At 42.6% G+C, this 22,788-nt stretch overlaps 3 protein-coding genes across 4 annotated transcripts; 1 reads left to right on the top strand and 2 right to left on the bottom strand.

The window, feature by feature from the left end:
* Positions 1-179: 179 nt before the first annotated feature.
* Positions 180-6,043, bottom strand: LOC108883828 (uncharacterized). Its single transcript, XM_018677338.2, has 5 exons — positions 5,822-6,043; positions 4,586-4,885; positions 2,528-2,839; positions 2,256-2,422; positions 180-1,471 (listed from the first exon to the last, which is right to left on the bottom strand). Exons 1-5 carry the CDS (start codon positions 5,886-5,888, stop codon positions 1,427-1,429), a joined length of 891 nt encoding a protein of 296 aa, XP_018532854.1. The 5' UTR covers positions 5,889-6,043; the 3' UTR covers positions 180-1,426.
* On the top strand, positions 2,858-16,395 carry LOC108883826 (importin-13). Of its 2 annotated transcripts, XM_051070130.1 has the most exons (23): positions 2,858-2,932; positions 3,262-3,345; positions 6,664-6,794; positions 7,269-7,394; positions 8,417-9,057; positions 9,140-9,280; positions 9,380-9,521; positions 9,624-9,790; positions 10,159-10,279; positions 10,368-10,515; positions 10,628-10,809; positions 10,934-10,960; positions 11,086-11,220; positions 12,490-12,636; positions 12,933-13,013; positions 13,139-13,276; positions 13,372-13,468; positions 13,540-13,592; positions 13,679-13,745; positions 14,589-14,647; positions 14,741-14,830; positions 15,020-15,201; positions 15,926-16,395. In XM_051070130.1, exons 3-23 carry the CDS (start codon positions 6,723-6,725, stop codon positions 16,017-16,019), a joined length of 2,910 nt encoding a protein of 969 aa, XP_050926087.1. In that variant the 5' UTR covers positions 2,858-2,932; positions 3,262-3,345; positions 6,664-6,722; the 3' UTR covers positions 16,020-16,395. The 2 variants fall into 2 exon arrangements, with proteins under 2 accessions (XP_050926087.1, XP_018532852.1); XM_018677336.2 differs by lacking the exons at positions 2,858-2,932; positions 3,262-3,345 and adding an exon at positions 6,374-6,517.
* fzr1b (fizzy/cell division cycle 20 related 1b) lies at positions 16,380-21,687 on the bottom strand. The gene is made up of 14 exons (XM_018677337.2): positions 21,490-21,687; positions 20,910-21,098; positions 20,545-20,646; positions 20,363-20,426; positions 20,127-20,254; positions 19,740-19,822; positions 19,459-19,642; positions 19,227-19,292; positions 19,001-19,103; positions 18,614-18,795; positions 18,233-18,466; positions 17,497-17,601; positions 17,073-17,165; positions 16,380-16,982 (listed from the first exon to the last, which is right to left on the bottom strand). Exons 2-14 carry the CDS (start codon positions 20,985-20,987, stop codon positions 16,941-16,943), a joined length of 1,464 nt encoding a protein of 487 aa, XP_018532853.1. The 5' UTR covers positions 20,988-21,098; positions 21,490-21,687; the 3' UTR covers positions 16,380-16,940.
* Positions 21,688-22,788: the final 1,101 nt, after the last annotated feature.

Here is a 22,788-nt window from a genome sequence, read left to right as displayed (position 1 = left end):
GTCCACATTACTTGTCTAGACAGATTCACTTACTGCAGAGCTGTTGAGCTTAAAACACTACCTCAACTGGCCCACATACAGGTTTACGGTGACACAGCGTAATGCTTTAAAAGCTTGCCCTCATTATCACTGCTGTCATAAAACAATATCCCATCCTGTAAACATGAGCAACTCAGGGCTTTATAGTGGTTTCTGTTTTATTATCAAACAGGAAATCCATATGTCAATAAATTCTTACAGTCCACATTTCAAAGGCATTTTATCATACATCACTGTTGGCACTTAACAGTAAAGTTACACTAGGTAAAAACTCACCACATTTGCATGATAACTCCTACTACTACACATACAGTTAACAACAAACTTCCCTGATGCTGCCTGTCACTGTCTCCACCTTTGAACAAATGCTGTGTGCGCAAACAAATACACCCTCTATAAATATCAACACATTTAACAATAGCAGTTTGTTTTACCTTTACAATTTACTCATATTAAAGTGATTATTTAGTGTAGCAGGGTCTTCTCAGTGTGCACTGGTGGTTTAAACATTCATCACTGACAACAGTATAACCAAATTCAAGTTTTTAACCAGCATCAGACTATGATGATACAAATTCCATAACACATATAACTACACATTAAAGGCTGCAACAATAAATATTTGTTAATATAATTTGGGGTAACTTATTTAATAGACTTGATTGATGATAACAAGCTTCTACTGTGAGAGAACTGGTCTGTTTTTCTTAATTTATGGCTTTGAATTGCTTCTTTAAATTTTTGTGTAGATTTCTGCAAGACCTCGGCTTTAAGACGACACATGCAACCTGGCCATTTGGTTCGAAAGTGCACTTCACTAACATTTGGTCACCTAAGGGATCATAATTAATATTCCTTAATTGTTTTGGGCATGTTGGCAACTTGGCCGTGTGTTTTTTATATCCTCATTCGGTCTTTTCTCTCTCTCTCTCTTATTTCCCGCTGGATAACCTGAGGTTGTCAGTTAACTTACATCGGAGGACTTTATGCAACCTTGATCCACATTACATCATATGTCCCCTAGAGGGCACTGTGACTGTTTGTGCCACATTAAAGTGCTGTGCATACATAAGGAGTCAAGTCAGGGGTAAAAAAATAAAACACAAGGTTCCCACCAGACTGAGGATCTCCTTAACTTTAAAGGGAATGTGGAAAAAAGCTGAAGTGATATAAAAACCTCTACGTTCTTTAAGAATCCTTCTCACGGAGCGGCAGATAAACATTTAATCACTGACCCAAAACACTCAGTCACAAGGGGAAACTCATCAGCGGAGATGCAGCTGCATCAGGAAAAGGCTCTGCATCACATCCACACTGGTCTTCCTTTGGTGTCTGCTTTGCTTCTGTTACCTCTGAGTGGTTGAAATGACTGATGGGGATGCTTCCATCAGTAGGTGTATCTGGAGAGTGGCGTGTCCTCCATCAAATCATCCTGGAGAAGATTATTAACACAAAACATAAAGATAAGTTGTACGTTTTAGAGAAGTCCAGTTGTGAAGAATGACTTTATAGGCCTAACTTATGAAGTTATACTTCCAAATAAGACATGAACGTCGAGCTAATAAAGCATATAGTATAATGTTAGGCTTTTGATTTGTTATCATCTAAATAGACATATTTCTCCTTCTGAAAAAGCCTGGCCATACTGAAATGTAGCTGATTCAATAGTTCCTGTTTGCTATGTGTCTGCTTAGCTGGGCCTCTGATCCTTTAACCAGCTAGAGAGGGACATGGTGGACAAGTTATGGCCCAAAAGTTCCTTCATGTTCTTCCTTCTTTTGAGAACTCAACAAGGCATGCAGATAACCTTCAAAACATCAACAGTAAGCTGGGAACAGCGACAAATTTGGTGATTTAGAGGTGCCATTAAAGGTGCTGCAGTTAAGTATTGCACTTGCATTAAGCTGGTAGACTATGAGGGACAGATATTAAAAAAAAGAACAAAAAATGGTGTTGCAGAGTCCGAGAAACCTCCAAAAAAGTTTGTAACTCAGGCTTTAAGTTAAAAATCTGAAATCTATCTGTTATTATTTCCTCTGACTTTTCACAGACCTCCTTTAAAGCCACAGTAGACACAGTACAACTCTTTTCAGAGGCTGAGTAGTGCTTCTTGTGATAAGCAAATTGACCTTGAAAAATGGTGGAGTACCCCTTTAATCACTTTAACAAAATCAGGAAGGGTGTTTTTAACAACCTTACACACACAGAAGTCTTACCATGGGGAGATCCTGCAGCCGATGAAATTCTGGGTGGTTTGTCCGCTGGCGGAACTTGATGAAGAGGATGACGAAGACGATAGCAGTGGTGACAATGAACACTGATAGCAGACCAGCCAGTAGGGGGTCTAAAGGGGAGCTTGAGCGGTATTGGGGCCCCTTGAGGTCTACGTGACAAACATAATAAAACATGTTTTTAAGATAGAATGAGAAAATAAAGCCAGTCTAGGAGCGGCCTAAAATAACAATTGCTCACCTGGTCATCGCCTTACCTTCATCTCCAACATTTAGTTCAGGTGGGATTTCCTGGTGTGTTGGCCCAGCAGGGCCCCGGCCCGGAGCTGAGGTCAGAGGATGGTCTGTGGTCTGTGTGGTGGCTGTGGTCACTGACTCAGACTGTGGCTGCGTGGTGGAGAGGTGGGCTGTGGAGCTTGTATCCTGCGCTGTGTGGGTCGGCTGAGGTGAAAAGGTGGTGGGGGGACCTCTGGTTGGGAGTGTTCTGCTTTCAGTGGTTGAGACGTGACATAGGGGGGTGGTGCTCTGTAGAGTAGGTGTGGATGAAAGGCCGTCTGTGGCAGCAGCAGCTGAAAGTGGGGATGTGAGGGCAGTGCTGTATCAATTCAAAACAGTACAGAGAATTCTTCAAAGGAAATGGAGCATACACAGAGCAGCCAAAGGTAACTATATCTGTACACCACCTTTTAAAGCGGATCACTCCCACTGACACTAAAGCTACTGTCTATAATGTTTTTGTTGTCGCAGCCCACCTGTCCTGCCTGACAGTATCAATACAGTCTGCTCAAAGCAGAAACAATGACTTGTCTCACATACTTTGTATTTTTATGCATGAAATCAACAGCATAATAACAGTGGTAGTGGTGGATATGACACTTTGCTCACTGCTGCAGTTGAATCTTAATGCCTGATTTAGACAGACAACAGGTCTGCTGGAACCTACATTTCTCATTATGCAACTAGATAGTGTGTTTTTGAACCCTCTTTTAAGCCTCACGGCCAAACCAGAATTACCCTTATGACGTCATCGGGGTTATTTGTTCAAACCCTGGAAAGCTCCCTCCACAAACACAAGGTATGTGGGATTTTCGTCTTTCACAATGGTCAAAAGGTCAGATTAGACAATAAAAGTGCATGAATTTTTGCTGTGTCTTCAGAAAAGCAACACCGCTGTACTTCTACATACTGAAATAAGTTCTGTCTTACTGTGTCTGAAATGTTCTATATTTAGTTGTTTGTGTTTTGATTCAGTTCTAGGGGTAAATTATGAGGCTGAACATCATGGGCATGTTTTACTAGTCAGCATTATATTGAAATGTTTTTCTAATATTTTGTCCACTTCATGTCCACTAAATATGTATAGAAGAGAAAAATATTCAAAATGCATTCAAATAATGCAATCTGGAGCTGAATGATTGTTCAACTGACAGAAAATTAATCAGCTCAATAAATTTGAAAAGAGATTATTCTTGAGCAAAAATGCTAATAAAATTACTGTCTCCAGCTTCTTAAATGTGTCGTTTGTGACCGTCAAACAAAACAAGAAACCGGAAAATGTCTGCTTAGACTTTGGGAGGCTGTGAAAATAATCATTAGTTACAGTCCTAATGCAATTTAAATCAACAGAACAAACTGCGACCTCAAACATGACTGTACAATTGAATCAACACAACACAGGTCAGACTGTATGATGCTGGACTTTGTTGGACAAAAATATAAAAGAATGCACACATTCTACATTAAATACAAAAGTGCATTAAGGTAGCAGTGATGCGACTGTTAGCTTTTAAAGTAACAACCTCCACATTTGTCTACACAGACACAGACATGAGAGAGGTGACAATGACAGCTATAAAAGGGGCCAAAAGTGTGACCTGGATGGGCTTATGTCATATTGTTTGTTATTTCTGTGCTCCTCAAAGAAGCAACATGGCATCAGCTGAGGTGGGTTATATTTAACTGATCTATAAAAGGGAATCACTTAAACGGGGTTACGACACACATTCTCAATCTCAGTCCAGTCATGTGGGGGTCAGGGGAGGACTATGTTCCCGGAACGCTGCTGGCTATGGAGCTGAGTCTGAGGACAGAGTCTGTGTTTGCAAACAGGCAGCTTTTTAGTGTGTGGGTAGTTTTATTTTAAGAGTCTTGTCTGGATAAAGTAAACAGAACAGACTGGAAAATTACAGATGCAGAGTTATAGACTTATGGATGAAAAGATGACCATAATTTCTGTGTTGATAATTGCTTCCTACAAAGGCCCAAATTTTTAAAAAGAGACACATGAGCAGTGTGTGCAGGTTTGCACTGATTACCTGAGGAAGAGGCAGCGCCTTCGCGAGCGGTCATCACAAATGCTTTGTTTGTGTGTTGTGATGTTGCCGCTGCAGAGCTTGTGCTCAACAAGTGGCTTTTAAACGCTGCACTTGTCACGCTCTGTGAACGAGCTGTTCCTTCGGTCTTGGTGATGGTTGTGGTTTCAGTTGAGGTTTCGTCCCGGCCTGTAGGATTATGTGTCCACTTTGGGACCTCATTCCCAGGATTCTGTGTCAGGTCAGGAGATGCTGAGGTGCCAACATGACTCGGGAGGGCAGGAGGCGAAGCACTGCTCTGACCTGCACAAGAAAAGATCAATCATACAGAAATAGATAGAAATGAATTCACTGATAAATTGTTTTGACTTTATAATATACTCGTTCCCTTACAACTCCATAGAGCATTAAGAAAAATGAAATGATTCAAATGTCACAGAGGAGTGGAAAAAATATTATAATGAAATATTTTCATGTGAGAACACAGAAACAGAGCAGTTTGGCTTTATTTCTTCGAAATAATGATTCCAAATGATTCATTGATTCTAAAAATAGTTGCCAATTAATTTTCTGTCGGTCAACTAATCGATTAATTGAGTACTCATTGCATAGATATCCAAAGATATTCCATGTACTATCATAGAAGAACAGAAAAAGCTTCAAATTCTCACCCTGCAGAGGCTGAAACCAGAGGATTATTTTGTATTTTTGCAGGGAAATGACTCATCAATTATAAACAGAGTTGATGTCATCAAGTAATCGATTAATTTTGTGGCCTGGATGCAGTTTAGAATTTTTGAGCTGATTGCCCTGTATTAAATGAGGTTAACTGTGACACTGCTGAGAAGTCTAAATAGTAAATGTGCATATATTAAAAGTTCCAATAAATAAACAGGAGACTAATGGACACAAATCACAACAATGAGAGTGACCGTGCAGAGAAGGAAACAATCATCTTGTTGATCACATCAAAATGATGTGCGCACATCCTGCTGAGCTGCATGAAAGAAACTGATAAATGAATTAAACATAATTCAATAATAACAGAACAGAGTGAAGCTCTGTAAGAACTTGATCCAAGATCGATAAACTGTCGCGAGCATCATGTGTCGAATCTGTAACGAGCCCAGCTCACGTCAGCAGGATGTCAAGTCCACATCAAATACAAAGACACGCACGCACGCACACACACGCGCGCGCGCACACACACAAACTCACACACCGGGGATGACACCTTACCTCTTGTCTGCGGCGAGCCGGTAAGAACCACCAGCACCAAAAACACCGAATTCATTTCAAATCTCATCTCATCCGCGGCCTTCCTCCGTGCAGATCACAACAAAACTGAGCGAGCGGGCTCTCCACAGCAGCTCTGCTTTTTTAGCTCTGAGGTTGTTTCCGTTACGCGATTTGACAGGGCACATCATCGGCGCTAAAAATATCCTGAGGGAGTCGGGCAGAAGAGAGGCAGGGGTGGGGCCGCATGGCGGGTGGCGGAGGTGGCGGCTGCGGTGAGCAGCAAAGAGAAACGCGCGACTTATTCTAAAAGAGCAAAAAAAAGTGTCACTGATCCCGCTGCAAATTCACACCTCATCTCCCATCTCTGTTTGTCCACACCCGCTCATCTCCGCTTCTATTCCTCTGAAATGCAGCAGTTTGCGGTAGCTGTTGCTCCCTCTCCTCCAATCAGATGTCGGTGCGTCAGAGGCGCAGTCGTCTGCGTCAGGAGCGCCTGTTGTAGGGCGCTGAAAACACGCACACATTACACACACACACACACACACACTACCAAGCTGTGGGCAAGTTTTACTGTGTTCTTTATCGTTGTAAGTTTTGTGAGGAAATTGAGCTGTGATTGGCTGAATAGGTGTCAGTTTTTGCTGGTGGTAGCGCGAGACAACAACTTTTCAGTAACCCCCCCCCCTCCCCGCAGAGGTCAGTATGTCGTCACGCCTGAGCGCACTGCCCACATGTGTACTGTATAGACAGCTGAGTGACCCACTGCGTCCTCTGTCCGCGTACTCTGACACACTTTAGAGGACATCTAATGCTCGTTCTGATTATTTATTTCCACCGATCAGGCTTTTATCTCTAAGGGAACATCCAGAGGCAGCGGGGAGAAACCTTCACGTTGCACCAGATGGAGCCTCCAGCCAATCCGGGAGACGGCCCCCCGGTAGAGTTGGAGTTGACGGTGGAGAATGTGGAATCGGTGAGTTAGGTGTCAATAATCTGTTTGCTAAGCTTGCAGATACAGATACAGATACTGTAACCCCATCCAAAACACGACTGATATTTTGAGTACATGCACATGTTTTTGTTATAATAAGAGCTTCAGCATCATCTCATTATTGATATGGTCATATTTTATTTGATGCAATAACTCAAGTAACAGTAAAACAGCAGCAGCCTCTTCAGACACAAAACTGTAGTCTCTTAATTGTAGTTTAACATAAGGAGATTAGACAGACTGGACCTTTTGTAACATGATACCAGCTATAAGCATATGCTGTCCTAATAATAACTGACACCATGTGCTTTGGATTAGTTGCCACGACAACACATTTTTTACTCTATTCAAACAATTGACCATCCAGTATGCATGATTATTAATGCAGCTCTGCAATTAACTTTAAAATAGACTCTTGTATGAGTTCTCACTCCATTTGCTTGTCTCCTCCTCTAGGCTCTCTGCCAGCTTTACTTTGATCCAGACATGGAGCGTAAGAACATGGCCCAGAAGTGGCTGACCCAGGCCCAGGGCTCCGCACAGGCGTGGCAGTTCTGCTGGGCCCTGCTCGGCCCCGACAAGGTCCGTTATCGAGGGGTTCTCTATAACTTCACACATCCCATTAGTGCTGTGAAGCAGATTTATAAGTACCACATTAACTGATAAGCCACAACATTTAAACCAAATAAAATGAAGTGAACGATATTGATCTTCTCATTACAATACAATGTTTGCTGGGAAAGCCTGGGTCCTGACATTCATCTGGATGTTACTTTGACATGGACCAGCCAGCTAAACATTGTTGTGAACCAAGCACAAACTACCCAGATCCCAATCCGATCCAGCTTCTGTGGGATGGGTTGGAACAGGTCAGATCCATGGAGGTCCCACCCCAATACCCACAGGACCAGGAGCTGTTTTGGCAGCACTAGGGGGACCTACACAATATTAGGGCAGGTCTCACAGATGCTGGATCAGATTGGGATCTGGGGAGTTTGGAGGCGGTCAGTGGTTTTAATGTTGTGGCTAATTTAGCTGCTGAGGGCCTTTCTTTATCAATTCATTTTGTCTTGCCATTATCATTAAAAGAAGCATCTCTAGCTCTGAGTCTACAGTATACATGAGATGACTGTACTTAAATGGTAAGCAGAAAGTATGTATGGCACTCACACAGCCACATTATCTGCTGCTTGGTGTCCTCCATGTCATTCATTCACCAAATAAACAGCAATACAATAACACAACAGTTTTACATACACAAGCATACTGACTCATACCTGTATGTTACTTTTCTAAATTAAGTTTAAAGAAGGATTGATGTCCAATTTGAAGCTCAATAATGTGTGTGTGTGAGTGTGTGTGTGTACACTGGATTCTGGGTTATGATGCGTTGTGATGGGCAGGGCCTGCTTTGACTGTCTTGCATTGGGGCGAACTGCTAACTTATTATGCCACTGCTGTGATCTGCTTGGCACTGTTATGTGGTTGAGATCCCCATGGAGTGCTATTCAGAGCAGGAAAACAAATATTTTTGCTGTGTTGATTTTAAAGCAGCTATTTCTTCTGTTACAGTACCTTGATAGTGTGTGTCTGTCTCTTTGCAGCTCCCAGAGGTTCAGTTTTTTGGTGCCAGCACCCTCCACACCAAGATATCTCGTCACTGGAGTGACCTCCCCACAGACCAGCATGAGGGCCTCAGGGCGCAGCTCCTTTCCCACATCTTGCGCTTCTCCTCAGGCCCCAAAATGGTGCTGACCCGTCTGTGTGTGGCCCTGGCTTCTATGGCTCTGAATTTAATTCCCCAGGCTTGGCCTCAACCGGTGGCAGACATGGTGAGGGCGTTCCAACCGCAGAAACCCGACTCCGAAGGTGGTGCTGGCGCAGAGGCCTCTCAGGACCCCCACGCCCACTGCCTCGCGCTGCTGGAGCTCCTTACCGTGCTCCCGGAAGAGTTCCAGAGCGGGCGGCTGGTTCAGGCTCGCCGTGCCCAGCTGAGGGAGGCTCTGGCTGGGGAGTGGGCAGTGGTGTGTCCCATGCTGCGTCAGCTCCTCCAAAGCCAGGACTCATCGAACCAAGTGAAGGACAAGGTGCTGCGCTGCCTGTCCAGCTGGGTGGGGCTGGATGTGCCATTAGGGGAGAGTCACGAACTGGTTCAGGACTGTTTCGCCGCACTTTCCAACCCAGAGCTATTTGACACGGCCGTGGAAACGATAGTCACCGCCATCTCACAGCCTGACTGCCAGAGGTGAGAAGCATGCTGCATCGTAAGGTCATAAGGTCACAGTTCAGTTTCAGGCGTGTGAATCAGAATGTGTGTGTGCATGCAGGTACATTGACGCTCTGGTGAACCTGATGCCCCTGGTGCTGGGTCTTCACGACCAGCTGAAGACGGCGGCTCAGGACGGGGACATGGAAACCTCGCACGGTATCTGTCGTATAGCTGTTGCTATGGGAGAAACACACTCCAGGTACTTGCAGATGCACACACTCACAATCTCAACCTACAACCTGGCCTCAGTACATGGCTTTTATTTCTTGATTTGCATAATTGTGTTTGTGTATGACAGGGTTTTGTTGGAACAGGTGGATCACTGGCAAGAGTATCTGGCTTTGGTCAACATGATTCTGTACTGTACTGGTATCCCTGGTCATTACCCAGTCAGCGAGACCACCAGCTCCCTCACACTCACCTTCTGGTACACTCTGCAGGTATGGAGACTGTATTTTGTTGGAAAGAGAGACATTTTTATAGTATTTAGACATGGGTCTTGCCAAAATTTTGTTTATATTATTTATTTCTTGCATTCTCAGGATGACATCTTGTCATTTGAGGAGGAGAAACAGGCAGTTTACCTGCAGGTTTACAGACCGGTTTACTTCCAGCTGGTGGACGTGCTGCTGCATAAATCCCACTATCCCTCCCAGGAGGAATACACCTCTTGGTCGACTGATGACAAGGAGCAGTTCCGGATTTACAGGTAAGACAGAAAACAGATGGAGACTTTTAAGGATCTCTAAAATTGGATTGTTGTCCTCCCTGACAGGAAAGACAGACTCTGGATTTGAATGGACAAAAAGTGTCTGTCGTCTTATGTTTTATGCAGCTACACACAGAAGCTAAGCTAAATCAATATGGCTGAGCAAAACTAAACTAAACACTAATGTTGGCGTGCTTGATGAGAAGTCAGAGGATGGCTGAGGGCGACATGAATGTTTGTAACGTTACCAGATTTCATGTTCCAGTAGTTGTTGATCCATTTCTGCTAACGTGGCTAAAAATGCTAAAAAGAGTCTGAGCTTTAGTTTGCATCTTCAACTATGTTTCCTTGGCTGTTTTGCTGTATAGGGTAGACATCTCTGACACTCTGATGTATGTGTATGAGATGTTGGGGGCCGAGCTGCTCAGTAACCTCTACGACAGGCTGGGAAGACAGCTGATGGACCCCCAGCAGTCTGCAGTATGGCAGGTAATGTAAGACATCTTTTCATGCCTGATGCTTTCAGACTGTTTCCTCTTCCTCTCTTGATCTGACGTCACATCTTCTCTTTCTCAAGGACACAGAGGCTCTGTTATTTGGCTTCCAGTCCATAGCTGAGACCATAGATGTCAACTACTCTGATGTTATCCCTGGTCTTATCGGTCTGATTCCCAGAATCAACATCAGCAACGTCATGCTGGCCGACACCGTCATGTATACCATAGGTACCTACCCAAGGCTGCACCAGTTTTCTTTCCCTTTTTACATTTCTCTCACAGTTAATTCATGTTTATGTTTATGTTGATATTCATGCCATCATTTTTCCTTGTTGCCCAGGATCCCTGGCTGAGTGGCTGGCTGACCATCCGGTGATGCTGGGTGGCATATTACCCATGGTGCTCCAGGGTCTTGTGAAGGCCGAGCTGTCGGTGTCCAGTGTATCTACTCTGAAGAGGATCTGCAGGGAATGTAGACATGACCTCGCCCCCTACGCTCAAGACATCCTTACTGTGTCACAGGTCACACATTCAGCCTCACATCATTATCAAAATCATCATATTTATCTTTAAAGCTGCTACACGTCAGCTTTAAAGTGTGATTGCTATTTTTGTGATAGTATTGACACATATGTTTTGTCTGTAGGATGTACTGCTTAAAGAAATCCATAAGGTGAGTAAACAGCCTTCAACATTCCCCAGCTCCGTCTTATTCTGTAAACAGGAGTGCACCAACCATGTCTCTGAGGACATCATGTATGATGTGTACTGTATGTGTTTGTGTGTGTCTGTGTGCAGAGCAGCCAGTGCATGTGGTTGATGCAGGCTCTGGGTTTCCTGCTGTCTGGCCTGCCGGTCGATGAGATCCTGGGCAGACTTCACTCTCTCATCACCCCTCATGTCCAGCGGCTGGATACACTGGCCCAGCATGAGGTACTGTGCATCAAAAGGAACTCATGCAAGTTTTATATTGAAATAATAACTGTAGAGTTGCTTTTGCCCAAGAAGGAATAAAGCGCACTATATTACAATGTGAATATAATAAATATTATATTATTATTTTAGTGCTCAATAATATATTAAAATTGTATTACACTTTACTGCTTTAAAGTTTATTATTCTTCTATTGCCTCCCGAAAACTTGGTTTCTAATTTTCAGTATTTCTCTAAATATTAAATATTTATGCCTAAAATAGCAACAGTCAAAGTAAAATAAATGAATAAACACAACAGAACATATTTAGTGTTATTTATTAAGAGTTTTAAGACTCATAAACTGAGAAGATCTGCATCATCACACTGGCAACACAAATGTTGCTAAATCCTGATTAGTCCATGAGTGTATGTGACATCAGCTGAGTGTATTCAAAATAGTATTATTTAAAAGCATGCTTTGACTTGCTTAAATAAAGTTTCAAATAAAAAGGGTTTTCAGTACGTATACTCAGTAAGTAGCCTTAAGAAACACAGTTGTTTCAGTGTCTGTTAAATGTAATATTCCACAAACAGTATTTGAGTGCACATCAGATTAACATGTTGCAATGTAGATTTATTATATCAGTACATTATAAGTTAATGTGAGTATTTTATTAATAATTGCTCTTGGTGGATTAGACCTGTTGGGCTTCATGGTTTTGCAGTGGTTAGCACTGTTACCTTGCAACAAGAGGGTTCTTGGTTCGAACAATTTGTCCAGGGCCCTCCTGTGTTCTCTCCATACCTGTGTGGGTGTCCTCTGGGTGCCAGGCCCTGTAATAGACTGGCCAGTGTCAGCTGTGATTGGCCCCAGTCCCCCTGCAACCTATAAGCATAAGCAGTATGAATGGATGAACCAGCTTTAAAAAGTTGGTTGTTACATTTTCAAAAATTACACTGTTTTTCAAGTGGCTTCAAGTAGTTGAGTGCATTTATTAATTAACAGTATATTAGTGATACTACTTCACTTTAAACAAGTACGCTACAAATCAGTACAAGGTTTATGGTAAGTCGATTTCAAATTTACATTGATTTGTCTAAATACAAATATACAGTGAATAGAACTGAATATAAACATAAATAAAGGGTAGATTTTATAGCAGCAGCATTTTAGAAAGAAATTACAGTAACAACAGTAAAATTGCTCTCACAATCACTGATGTTTGACCATGTGTTTTCTTTAATTGTCACAGTCGTTACAAGGCTTCACTTTGTCTCCGTCTACAGCTTAATCCCACTAACAAACAGTCCATTGTCCACATCTTGGGGATGATGTCCAGTCTCTTCACCACTCTAGACATCAACGTGCAAGCAGACAGCTCAGAGGGAGCAGCCAGTCCCCGACTCACACCCTCACAGACCACACAAAATCCAGTAAGTTCAGGTCCAAGTAGCATCACACAAAACCCTCATAAAAACTGTATGCCTTGGAACACGGGTACTGTGGTGGAAAATAAAATAAGCATTAAATTACCTCAGCTATTTCTGAGTGATTTTATTATACGGTGGTTTGTTTATCATCCTTCAGAATGGACCTTGAGCATCAGTGTAAATGAACATGCATAATGTACTGAAATGAATCAAAACATACTTATAGCAAATATATAAGAATATTGTATTTGTATATCATATTAAATACATTTAAATCTATTTTGTATTTTGTCTTTTAGGTTGTGGTTGTGTTACAACAAGTGTTCACGTTGATTCAGACCATCCTCAGCAAGTGGCTTGATGACTCAGAGGTAGTAGAGGTAGGAGGGTTTTTTCTCAAATATGTATGTGTATGATGCTGTGTGTGTCTGTGCATGCGTGATTAATCTGTATGTGTTAACTGACTCGCACTCACTCACAGCACTCTCCACTTGCCCCACTACAGGCAGTGTGTGGGGTATTTGACAAATCGGTTCGAACCCTTCTACATGACTTTGGGCCCATGGTGGCTCAGCTGAGCGAGATGCTGGGACAGATCTATAGCGCCTTCCCACAAGCCTCTGCCCTGGACCTGGCACGGCAGGTACGCCCCCACAGATCAGGGCCCGAATAAAAGCTTCATCCCTCCAACTGTCAATGAAGGCTCAGATGTCATTTCTCTTTCTTTTTTGTTGTCAGATGGTTCACATATTTGCTGGAGATGAACATCACATCTCTGACATCAGAGGCCTGATCGAAGTGTTGACCTCTGCTACGCTCACTATATTTCAACAAGGTAATGTAACAAAATGTCTCATTTGTTTTTAGACATTACTTTGCCTCGCTCATCTTACATTTATTTTACAGGTCCACGGGATCATCCTGATATTGCAGAGTCATTTATGCACCTTCATGCTCAGGTTGGTCAAATGCACTTGTCTATTTAAGCAGATCTACATGAAGTCTCTTCCTAACTACACTACCTTCTTATGTTCTTGACCTTTAGATTCTTAAAAGGAAGCCTGATATGTACCTGTCTGACCAGCTGGATATAAAAGCACTGTTTTACTGTGGTGAGTGTCATCACATACTGTCTACTGTCTACAGATTTCATTCATTCATTCATTCATCCTGTCCCAGCTGACATTGGGCGAGAGGCCTAGTCTATCACAGCTCACAACTTCCAAAAATTCTACCAGAACTTATTATAATAAATGAAATTTGCATGATTCATTAATCAATTCATTGATCAATTCAATTCAATTTTGGGCCTCACAAAAGAAAGTGAATACCTTGGAATTATGTGCATTTATGTATAAATTTGTCTTAAAATATGGTCCAATCATCGTGTACGTTACAATTATGAACAAACAATCTATTTTAACAGATAACACACAAACCATTGTATTGTTCTTATCCATACTGTATACAGTATTCAGAAATTCTGTGTAGTTTGGAAGCAGTATGTGAAAAAAGGTATGTCCACCAGCTGAAGCTCAGTAGGAGTTGGGTGATGCAGCAGGATGATGATCCTAATCGTCTAAGTAAATCCACTACAGATTGACTTCAGTCAAAGAAGATCCACCTTTTAGAGTCAGAACTCAGACTTTAACCTGACAGAGATGCTGTGGAATGAGCTCAGAGAACTGTTCACATCAGACATCCTAAGAATATGGATGAACTGAAGCATCTGTGCAGGAGGCTCCTCCTTGTGTGTTATTAACTTAAGCACATTGTGTATGACCAGTGTAGCTTCACCTACATTTTCTTGCCACTGTTTACTGAGTCAGCTTCTCTCCATGGTGTTCCTCTGAGATGTTGTTAGTTTGTTGTTGTTCTTGCATGATCTTAAATTTCTGAGTCATTAGTTGAAGCATTAAGAACATTCAAAAATAATTTCATCCTGTTTTCTCCAGGGATTCTGTCACTCAAGTTTCCAGAGACACCTACTGTAAAAGCTGCCAGTCTGTTCTTTGTAAGTTGAGGCAGAAATATGTGAGGTTTCATTTTACACTTTGTTTTTGTCACTTGTCATGGATTCTTGTTATTTCTGCCCTGTCCCTGGCAGACAGAGCTGTTGCCTCGCTGTAAAGACATGCCATCTCTTGGCGAGGTGTTGCAGGGGGATGGGAAGCTCCTGACAGAGACCATACTCCAGGTGAACCAGGCTTTAGACAGACAACATAATATGATGGCGGCTCAGATAATATCCACCCACACTATTAACTATTAACATTAACATCAAACCTAGTGAATGCATTTCCTCCCTGGGATTTTATTTAATTTATGACTGCCTCCAAACTGTCTTCTAATGGTCGCGTACTGTATGTTTTTATTCCTGTCTCAGGCGGTCGGGGGCGGCTCTCCTCGCAGTCTGACAGAGTATTTCTCTGAGGTGCTGCTGAGTCTAAACAGACACTGTCCAGCTCTGTTGTCCCAGTGGTTAAGAGAAACACTACAGACCCCAGGATTCCCCTCTGCCCAGGTCTCCACAGAGCAGAAACACACCTTCAGTCAGCAGCTTCTAAGGTAATAACTGGTGTGTTAATATTAAAGGCAAGTGATTTATCTACTTTAAAGCTGCTATATGTCATATTTTAATATTAACAATAGATCATCTGACAACCTGTGTGTGAAATCATTTGCTCAAAGTGATGAACCCACCTGTCCAGTACTAAACAGAAGATTTTATTGGCTAGCTGGTGAATATATTGGAGCATTTAGCAGCTACAAAAACCACATTTTCCCACAGGACTTGGCAAACAGCAAAACAGAAAAAGAAGTGGATACTGGTCCAACATTTAGTACATTTAGCTTGTCCATAAACACAGCTCTGAATGATTACTGATGGTTTTTTGTCACTGCTGAATAGTCAGTTGTTTGCTAGCAAGTGTGCTATTTCAGCCTTAGAGGCAAAATGTCAGTGTTGTGTTTACAGCTTGTTTCTGTATTTCCTGTGGTAAAAAAACAAAAAAAACAAACACTTTTTAATGGGTCTGTAAGTCTGCCAAAGTTATCATTTGCGGTATCAAGAGACGCTGTACTATTTCTAATTTCTATCAGTAAACTCCCATGGGAAACAAGATTCATTATAATGAATTTCAGGCTTAACCAGGAAATGAATTTAAAATCATCAGCTCCATCACAGGATTCAAGTGCTATTAACAGTAAAAACTATAAACCTGCGGAGGATTTTATATTTTTGTGACCTGTCAGAAATGTTGTTGCCTTTATATCTGTTTCTTTCTTCCAGGGAGCAAACCAACAAGCGTCGTGTTAAGGAGATTGTGAAGGAGTTTTCTCTGCTCTGTCGAGGCCTGCAGGGGTCTGGATACTCAGATTACTAGCCTTAGCTGCTAGTGTTGCATCTGATGTTTCCTTCCTCAGTAGTTCAAAATGAAGTAAGAAACTACAATCTGAATTTGTTTCCAAGACAAATGGTGCCAATTAGGACTTGGGCAGGTGACACTGGACTATCAAAAACCATAATACTTGGATTGAACCAAAGCAAAGACACAGAGTAAGTGGACTATTGAGGATAAACAGGCCTCTGTGTTTTTAAATAAAATTTCACTGTCAGATCCAAAGCAGGATGAAATGAAACAAAGTGTCATTGTGCCCGTTTCTTATCTTCAGGCAGGGATACACACTGATCCAAACCAATGCTCCATTTTTTTGCTGACTGACAAAACACCAATAAACAGATCTTTCTTTGCAGCTGCATGAGCAACCGTGTGTGTGTGTTCACGTATTTATTGATTTTCTTCTGTTGTATACTGCTGTAGATCATATTCACACATTATCAAAATATAGAAACCCTCCCCACCTGCACCAGGATTCTTCTTCTTCTCTCTGTTACAAAGGAGAGCCTTTTACAAATGTGACGTCATTACATTATATAGCTTAGAACTCTTGTAGATGCATACTTCTGCTAATATATTGTAAAACAATTTCATCACTTCCACAACAGAAAAGAAAACAAGACCAACTTTTTTTAAAGCAGACAACATGTCCTGACAATAGACTGCTTCTTTTTCTTTTTTAATCAGTGACATCACTGTGAGGGATGGCAGTTGTTGTTTAAGGTTGGGGCTGTAGAAAAAGTGGACTTTGAGAGAAGTGCTGTCTTAGTGTTGGTTGTTGAGGATGGTGCTGAGATGAAGAGGGGATGTAACGGCTGGGAGTCTGTGAGTGTTGCCGGGCAACTGTGCAGTTCAGCCACAGCTTTAATAGGCTCCTCCTGAGCCAGTCCTGACCCGGGCCGTTCACTATCGTATTCTTGTGAAGAGGTTCAGCACTGACTTTGATTCCTGAGGAAAACAAAGATATTTAAACGTGTCAGAAACATTTAAGTATTTCCTTAGACCCTGTACAAACTGTAAATGACAAATACACTGTACCTTGGTGCAGCGTGTCTTACTGAAGACGTTCCAGAAACGTAGTGTCTCATCCCCAGCTCCTGTAACGATAGCCTCCCCATCCGGTGACACAGCCTAAGAGCGGGGGACAAACAGAAATCAGGAAATGTTGGTACTTGTATATCAGGATGTGGATCTTTAAAACGCTGAGAAAACGCTCAATGTTACTGGAAACAAATCCAGTGGTGACATGTAGGTGCATAGTCAGTGCTTTTACTTAAAATACTTTGAAGTGCATTTTTTACTACTGCATACTTTTACTTAAATAAGGTTTTGAATGCAAGAATTTTACTTAAGCAAAGCATCTGAATATTTCTATCACTAGGAATAAATGCATAGTATTAAAACAGTGAATATATGTTGACAAAAAGCATGTGCAGCTAATTGTTTCAAACTGTTGTCTTACCAGATACAACACTCTGTAGGAGTGTCCTGTCAGCTTGGCCACCTGTGTTAGTGACGGATACTTCCACACCAGGATCTGGTTCTGGGAGTAGCCGTGAGTGCTCACCTGGAAACAAAGACATAACTATTATAAATGTAAACACATATATTTCTACTTAGTCTGAAATTCAGTTGACTTGTTTTAAAGCATGTTATATTTTTAGTCCATCCCCATCTACATACAGGAGGTGGAGCAGTTCCCCTGCAGTTAACGCAGCACCTTTCTGATACTGTACCGACAAAACCTGAACAACATACAGTAACCTTCACATACAGTAGATTACTATTGTAGCAATACTGTTTAGATTCACTGAATAACTGAAGCTAAGTATATATCAACTGGTCAAAATGTAATAAAATCTAAAATTACTTCAGACAAAAATGCAATAAAAATGTTACTTAACTGCTACATACGACACACTGAGACTGTATTATCTGTTTATACAGGGGGTCTGGTTATTACCATTTTTATTTGACGGTGTGATTCCATTTTCTGCCAATTTATTACATAACTGGATTAAGGATAATATTTATTTTTTCCAATTGTTATATAATACTTTAGATAGATTTGTTTGTTTATTATTCATTATCCTTTGCCACGAGGTCACGTGCACAACTGTCCAATATCTGTGCACAGAGACTGTATCTCCAAGGTGGTACGTGTTCATTTGTGTGTGTGTGTGTGCGCGCTTCCTCACCAGTTCATTGGCGTGTTTGGACCATGCCAAGTTGCAGACCTGGGAGCCCGTGTCTGTGCTCTGCAGCGCCTGACCCGTCAGCGTGTTCCAGAAGCGCAGGCAGCGGTCGGCGGTGCCGCCCCCAGACGCCAGCAGCCCGTGCTGGTGGGGGGACCAGGCGATGGCCTTGACCGCTGCTAGGTGGTCACTGTACTGCTGCACAGGGAGCAGGCTGGAGCTGTTCCACACCAATAACTGGCCAGAAAGAAAGGCAGGAGCTTAAGACCTGAACATGTTCACTTTCACTCTCATAGATTATTTATGCTAGACTCAGGATGCTACCCTAGAGGAACCTGGAATAAATATCAGTCAGTTTACTCAAAAGCAACCAAATTCTCTCACCTTGTTGTCATTGCCTCCGGAGGCGAGGTGCTGGTGGTCAGGAGACCATTTGAGGCCGCACACTTCTTGCCTGTGACCTTGCAGCCTCCTCTCAGCAGAAGGGGGGGTTCTGACGTCCCGCTGGAGGATCACTCTGTCCCGACTTCCCGACGACAGCTGCTCCCCATTCCATGCCAGGGCACCTTGGGCACAAAGAGAAGGACGGGAAGGTCTCATATTTCACTGTGGCTATCAAACATCCATCTGGTGTTGCTTATACAACACATCACACGCCCGGTGGTACAATATATGTTGAACATGACTGAATTTAGGGTTACTTAGTGAAAAATAACTGCTGGAAAACCTCTATTAGTACATTCTCACTTTAACCAGGAGTGTGTGACTGACCTACACGGGCTGAGTGACCCTCCAGACTGGTCAGCTTCCTCCCTCCAGCTGCGTCCCAGATCTGAACGTAACCCTTGTGGGTTCCAACAGCGACCAGACTTCCCTGATAAGGCCAGAGAAATCAAACTCTCATTTCATTTCATCCTATACTTTCTATTTTACAAACATTTAGTCTTGTGCTCACAAAACATAAATAAGCTGTTGATTCAGTTGTGGCAGCTCTCACCCTCTCGTTCCAACAAACTGATGTAACAGAGTCTCCATCCACTGAAAGATCACATAACCTTGTCACCTGTTAAGACAGAAATCTACTATTAGGTACATTACATTAAAGTTGTTTTAAAATAAAAACTGTCAAAGTTCACACACAAATTTTATTCCTTCCCAACTGCAAACAGAGCAGAAATTTTGCAATAACATTCAAACTTTAAATGAATGTGTTTAGGTCCTCTTCTGACCTGGCTGGTGCAGGCACTCCACAGGTAGACGCAGGCTCCCAGTCCGACACTGAGCAGGTTGCCCGCCGACCAGTCTACCAGGTTGAGGTAGAAGTCATCCTGCAGCTCCGGAGCGTCCAGCACTTTGAAGGGGATCTTGGAGATCTTCCGGGCTGGTTTACGAGGGGAACGGAGCAGCTTGTGACTGCAGAAACATCGACAGGAAAACAAAAGAGAAAGTTCACCAACTAAGAATCTGAGAAAGAAGCTGTTCAGTCTGCGGTAAATGAGATATACCATACCTTTTGTTACTAAGTGGAGAAAGGGAGTATGGTGAGACTTCATTATCGCTATCGAAAGGCACTCTCTTAGTGTGGACAGTGTACTGCAGAGAATGAACACACAAAGAAGAGTCTAGTAAGGAGCTGCTGACTACCATCAGTGTTTACTAGTTTTTTTGCACAAGTTTCCTTTCTATCTTTTTCAGTAAGAAAGGTTTAATAGAAGTTAAAGGTAGATTATGTGTGAAAATGCCTACGAGGGACAGACACACAACATTTGTCACATTAGATCTCTGTCAGCCTAACAAAATCCAATCATTACTTCTAGATTTACAGCTTCCTCGTAGTGTCAATTTTAGTGGCGTCTTGAATATATTTGGTAACAAATGTGGAATAATGAACTCTTACCCTAAAAAGGCTGTGAGAGTCTTGAGCAAGGACTGCATGCCGCCGGTCGTCAGTGTGAGGGTCCGGCACTGTCTCTATCCCTGCCCCCAGCAACTCATTCCTCAACAGGGCGGCATACGCCACAGTGTCTGGATGGGCGGACAGAAGGCAGAGAGACACGACCCAGAATTAAAACATTAGAACTTCTTTGAATCTTGAGGAGATCTACAACTTCACGATAACTGAGGATTTCTGACCTTTGCTTGAATCTGAACTGGCATCCTTCGCTTTGTGGTTCTGACTGGGAGAGCGACAGTTCTCCTGTGGAGAAAAGGAAAGGTACTTTGACTAGGATCATGGTATCGATTACAGAGCTGGAACTGCTTTTATGAAACTATGTGACAAATCAACTGTGTAGACAAACTGATAAAATGCTCACATTAGCGTAGTGGAAGTTGATGCTCCAGTTGCTTCCAGCTCGGGTGGGGATGAAGCGGTCTCCTGACTTAACACTGACAGGACTGCAGGTGGCACTTACACACTGGGATGGTCAGAGAAACAGAGTAAAATCATGAAACAATTCCAGCAGGGTTAAAACCATCATAAGTAAGAGGTGGCCCAGGGTAATGTTTTATAGGGCCCCTTAAATTTCTAGCAACACCGCTGCTCATACCACACTTCTCCAGCTGTCACATACACTCAAATCGTGTCAGGCTGTGTTACACTAAGCCCATATCTTGAGAGCTGCGTGTGCACCAGCATTCACCAACATTCATGATTGTCCTCTCCTGCTCTGTGACTAACCTTTGACAGGCGGGCCTCTGTCGGCAGGTTCTGGTGGTTAATTTGCCTGAGCAGTCGTCTCTCGTACTCTTGGTCCATCTCCTCAGGGCTGACGAGCAGCAAGGCCCCTCTGCTGCCCTCCCCGCCCCCCTACCCCCCTTTAAACCTCCGCTCCCTCCCGGTAAGGCAACCCGCAAAGGATCCCCATCGCTGTAAAATACAAGTTGGCGAAATTCAAATGAGAAATCACAGCGGACAGTCGCGAGGATACAGGCAGCTGTCTTTTTTTTTTTTTTTTTTTTTTTTTTTTTGGCTAGGTGAAGACATATGACCAAATGGCCTGGTTAGCCTGGTGTCTCTGTCATTTCAGCGCATGTAGGCTGCGTTTCTGTTTTCGTTACATGGTTTAAAGAGAACGTCTAAATTTGCTGTTTGTTAAAAACAGACAAATATCATCGTAAAATCACCAAACACCTTCACTGTACGCCAGTGACAGCCGCACCGTTGTCATGGCATCATGCTCGCGCACACAACAACCCGTTTACAAGCCGTGTTACCGTCAGCTGACAAACCCTGCCGCTGGACACCGACGCTTTCTTACCGTGTGACACGGTGGCTCAGGTGACCAAAGCAGCTGTCATCTTCGGTTTGAAAAGATCAGCGCTGCGGCGGGTGAAGCTGTTGTCACTCTCTTTCATATAACAACGGTACATCCGAATGCCAACGCGACTCACTGGTGTTGTTTATGTTCGCGACCAAGATGGCGACCGAATCAGCTGTAGCAGAAATTCTTTGGTTGGCCTCTGGTGTTTGAGCTGTGCAGTCACAGTGGCGCTCAACACTGACGCCAGCTGGCGACATATGCTCACTGCATTTGTAGTCGCACTATGGTTGTTCCCCATGTGGCCACAGGGTGTCGCTGCTGCACTGCAAAATAATTTAGCTTCTATGCACCTAAAGGCTTCCTATAATATTACACATGCATGTTTTAAGTGGAAGTTGTACAACAGAAGACATAGAAATATATATTAACTGAATGAGCAGCCCTCTCTTTAACAATTAAATGTATGTTTAACATTGTTTTTAGCTTGATACTTAATAACTTTTAATTTGATAACTTCTGTTGTAAAAATGTTTTAAAATTGATAATGCATACCTTTTATATCATATAAATTGTGATATATGGTCATTCCATATTTTGCCACCTTCAACAATGTAAAAGTCCCAAAAGGGAATGGAATGAAATCACCTCAATACTTAGTTACAATAAGATGAGATATTGATTTTGCAATTATTATTATCATTACTATTACACATATAGTGTATCAGACAGTCTGAAGGACCCCGAAATGTCACATTAATTAACTTTAAAAACCAACCTCTCACATTAATTTTTATACCATCTGCTGTCTTCAATAGCTCTGCGTCATACAGAGAATGGGAGTATTGATAGCACATGCTTGCCCAAGGGCTCCTGTTTGAGTGTGACTTCAAAGTAAATAAAGATCTTACATTTGCCCTCGCTGATACTAAATTTTCCATCCACCTGCTAATAGCAGTGCAGAGCACACAAACAGGCAGATAAAGGTTTACTCTTTGAACTCTTTCATGTGTGTTTTTTTCACAGAACCACAAAAACCCTGAAAGAGAGGGAGAAACAGGAAAAGTGGCCCACCGCTTCTGCCAGGGTTTAATGAGACTGACTGACATGGTAGAGTGGAGACAAGGCATGGCATCTCTGGGTGGCACGCTGATCTGCACGTAGGCCCTGTCTGCCATGCTGCCCTTTGACATACTGCGAGATGCTCAGCCTACATTTACATGTCAGCAGACCTGAAGTAGACCGCACAGACACTGTTTATAGATTGTTTATAAAGCTCTTTGTGCTTTATGTTGTTAT

Source organism: Lates calcarifer, linkage group LG4 (assembly GCF_001640805.2).
Source record: "Lates calcarifer isolate ASB-BC8 linkage group LG4, TLL_Latcal_v3, whole genome shotgun sequence".
Lineage (NCBI taxonomy): Eukaryota > Metazoa > Chordata > Actinopteri > Centropomidae > Lates > Lates calcarifer.
The sequence above is the reverse complement of the archived record's forward strand: the minus strand, read 5'-3'. Positions and strand labels throughout refer to the sequence as shown.